The sequence below is a fragment of the Adiantum capillus-veneris genome, chromosome 11 (genome assembly GCF_014529385.1).
Source record: "Adiantum capillus-veneris isolate H3 chromosome 11, ASM1452938v2, whole genome shotgun sequence".
Lineage (NCBI taxonomy): Eukaryota > Viridiplantae > Streptophyta > Polypodiopsida > Polypodiales > Pteridaceae > Adiantum > Adiantum capillus-veneris.
The window spans coordinates 30,619,684-30,623,707 of record NC_140941.1 but is presented as its reverse complement, the minus strand read 5'-3'; the positions used below and the strand labels follow the sequence as shown (position 1 = coordinate 30,623,707).

Genomic DNA, 4,024 nt, shown 5'->3' with positions numbered 1-4,024 from the left:
AAGAATACATGCAAGGGCGCTGACGCCAAGAAGCGCTCGCCCTTTCAGTTTGTATAGGGGCTTGCCCAAGAGGGGGAGAACAACAACTTCCTCAATACTCTAGAGAAACACAATGAAACCATACAACCAACCAACTTTGATTTAACCATGATTGAGAAGGTCAACCATGACAGTTGTACCAATCACACACTTACTCAAAGGTACTAAGGTATGGATCTTACTCCGGCATAACTCAAGATGAAGAAACAAGAGCTTGAGAAAGTGCATGTAGCTTGAGCCAATGGTAAATGGGTTGTCTACCGCGGTGGCAAAGCCATCATCCAAGAGTTTTGATCTCCAAAGTAGCCACTATACTCCCCCCCCCCTAGCCCTCTCTAAGTGACATGGCCACACTTTTGTTATATCTTTTCTTTTGGTGTCGTTTGTAACGCACCCTCACCTAGAGGGATCGATTGCCATGTACAACGTTTCAGTTCCATGGGTCATGTTTGACCCCCGTAGAAGATAATCAAATCTCTCTCTCTCTCTCTCTCTCTCTCTCTCTCTCTCTCTCTGTGTGTGTGTGTGTGTATATGTTTATGCATGCATGGATATAAACCTCACCATGTACAAATTTTTCCTAAAAGTTTGTAAAAGAAAAATTGGTATAAAAAGAACCATCTACCCACAAATTACACAAATATATGTTTATGTGTCATGAGATGTTATCATCACCAAGTAGTTTGTTTAACATCTTGAGTTGTCGTAGTGTTAAGGTTGCTCTCATCATTAAAAAATCCATGAGTTAATTTGCAATGCCCCAGCGTCCAAATAAGCAAGCCATGATCACCATGAGATCATAAAGGGCATCCTCAAGCGTTTCATTATTGAGTACATTAACAAAATCATTTTACATAATTTTTCCTAAAAGAATTTCTATAATATGTACACACTTACTTTCATCAAATTTAAACTCTTCATCGTGCAATTTAGTAACTTGAGAAGGTATATGCATAAAATTATGAAGGATCCAAGTGTGAAACACATAGATCTCATCTAGCTCCATCTTAACTCCAGTATATACAAGAGCATATCAATTTTTGATTGGTAAATAGAGAAAAAAATATTGTAAAACATTTAATGTAGTTACATTGCAGTATTAAACCATAAAGTTCTTATCAAAACATTATAACCATCATTTAGTTCCACCATTCATTCCTAGTAGGAATTGATTAGGATAAACAAATCACATCTTGACTCACAACAAACCCTCTACGCTGCTTAACAATTACTTTTCCCATTGAGAGTACCCAAGAGACTATTGTGTCTAACATGACAAGCTTTGATGTAGATCCTTTTACCTCCACAAAATGTACATTCTTTGCCTCTTGTAATTGCTTTACTTTAGAAGGTAGATTTCCATACATGGCATCCACATCACTTTCGCCTAAGTATTTCATAACAATTGCTTCCTTGTCCTCCTTTGATAAGACATCAAAATCAACACTACTCTTGCTTTCGGCACGACACTATTGAAGACCCAAACAAGCAAGAGGATTTGGATAAGTTAGAGAAACAACCAAGTTAATATGTAAATAAAGAAAAATAATGAACACAAATCAAATCACACACCTTTGCAAATTTTTTGAAAAGAGATAGCTTCCATACTTGCGCATCTTTATGTTTTTGTTGTCTCACTTTCTGTTTAAGTGCTCTTTTCTTTGAAATGTCAATGTTTACAATTAAAACCATGTGTAAGTATTAGCTTTCAGGCAATATACAAATACCTAAAGCTACATACAACACTAATTAAGTAATTCTATTCATACGACTGCAATTGACATAGGCAAATACATGATATGAAATTTTGAACACTAGAGTTTGAATTCCAAAATTAAAGTCCAAAAAGAGTGAGAAATCAGCCTATATTGATAAGTATAATAAGTTTAAGTATCTCGTTAATAATCGCATTAAACATATATCTTTTGTAGAATAAGTCCCACCAAACCAAGAAAAAAGCCAAAAAATAACTCAACACTCAATCTCTATATTTGGAAGGAGCTCTCACAACCCGCCCACATCTTCCTCTTACCATGAAATTTTGCGATTCCTGCAAAAACTTGAATTATTTGCGAACACCCATTATAAAAGACAATCTCTATTCAATTTAGTAGAGAGAATGAATGATCACCGTAGTATCTTGTTTGGTGTTTTGAAGACCTGTGATGTTGGTATAATTTGTTATATCACTCAAAGCCTACAATAAGAATTTATTTTGACTCATTTGCTCTTGAAAACCAAAAACATAAGCTCAATTTACAAGTAGAACCTTTTTCTTCACTCTCTTTTCAACTCCTTTGAACTTTAATTTCCTCTTTTTAAAACCACCTTCAACCTACAAGAGACATGTGACAATCCTTGAGTATGAAATTTGAGTTTATTGAAGTAAACACATGCAACTCCAAATGTTGAAGAATGCAATAAGATAGAAATCTTACAAGGTTACCATTCAAATGCAAAAACTTCTTCCTCCTCAAACTTTTATCTACTTCAACATTCTACAAGATTCAAGTAAGATAATCACATTAAGTTCCAAGACATTTACATAACTAATACATACTTATCAACTTACATTCTCAAAATCGCTAGAAGCTTCGATTTCTTGAATTTCACTTTCAACATCTTCTTTCTTCTTGAAGGCTTCTTTAGTGCAAAGTGTTGCTTGTTTTGCAAGATTAGAAGTCATGTCAATCTATCAACGAGATAAAAGCACACACATTGTTGAGAAAAACTAATACCACAAATCAGCCCAACTAAGTATTTTGTATTTCACAATGCAACATGCTACACATTACCGAGTGATACTCATGAACTAGCTCATCAAGTAGTATGTTTGATCTACCAATTTGTTTCTCCAAATCTTTTGAAGCATCAGCAAACTTAGCAATATCATTGTTGACAATATTGTCTTCACATGTCCTTGAAGCTGCAAGCGCACTTAGAGACATACTACTCATTTGACCATGAGCAAAGTTGTTTTCCTAAATAAAGGAACAAGAGTTTAACAAGTATTTAAGTATGCAATACAACACAAAAGAATCCAAACTATTTCTTTTTAAATCAAAGACACAAAACATTTGAATGCCATACCACATTATTTTGTTGATGATAGAAGCTCTCTTTCTCAATCTCATTAATGCTTGGTTCATCAAAAGCCTAGACAAATAGCATTTTCATCCATCTTTAGTGTAAGATTCTCCTCTCACAACTTATGATTTTGCTAAGGACTTATAACAATCAACTTTATCCAAAGCTAAATTGCATTACCTCTTCAATTGTTTAATTTGTTTTCATAACTAGGCATTTTTTCTTCGCTTTCGCTCAATCCAATCAATATCTAGACATTAAACAATTCCAAACTCATGTCTAATATGTAAACTTTATCATAAGGTTCAAAACATGCAAAAGATTGCTCTAGCTTTGTGCAATATCCTATCTCCCGTTTCATGAAGGATGCAATGTTAATATTTAGCTATACTCATCTAGAAAACATATAAGCTTTGGCAAGATACATAACTACCACAATACTTAAATAACAATTTGAATAATCAACAATCACAAGTACGTTTACCTCCTCCTTCTTGTCGATATTGGCATCACTTAATTGTAAGTCACTCATTTTTGTTGGGATATAGACGCCTGTGCCTTGCCCGACCACCCAGAGTCTGGGCGCCCATTGACTTGTATACCTTATACATAGCATAAGTGTATAGGGGGACTGCTCACTCTTTTGAGTCTCCCCACCTACATCGTGTCTGTCTCCTTCTCTCTCTCTCACTCTCCGTCTGTGGTGCTCCCCGATCCCCTTCAATTGGTATCAGAGCTATGGTGACCGCGGAGATCACGACAGCTTTGAGAGCTTCGAGACGATAGCTCGCGCGATAGCTCGTTCGCTCTCGACGGTGGAGTTCGATCGCGGAGTTTCACGGAGAGCTACTTTAGCTTGAGGAGCATTGTCTTTGGAGCTTAGGAGCTTGGTGTGGTC

At 35.9% G+C, this 4,024-nt stretch overlaps 1 protein-coding gene across 1 annotated transcript; it reads right to left on the bottom strand.

The window, feature by feature from the left end:
* Positions 1 to 1,211: 1,211 nt before the first annotated feature.
* On the bottom strand, positions 1,212 to 3,658 carry LOC147447059 (uncharacterized). Its single transcript, XM_086523568.1, has 9 exons — positions 3,611 to 3,658; positions 3,130 to 3,195; positions 2,835 to 3,020; positions 2,612 to 2,731; positions 2,478 to 2,537; positions 2,309 to 2,374; positions 2,171 to 2,236; positions 2,072 to 2,089; positions 1,212 to 1,508 (listed from the first exon to the last, which is right to left on the bottom strand). Exons 1-9 carry the CDS (start codon positions 3,656 to 3,658, stop codon positions 1,212 to 1,214), a joined length of 927 nt encoding a protein of 308 aa, XP_086379694.1.
* Positions 3,659 to 4,024: the final 366 nt, after the last annotated feature.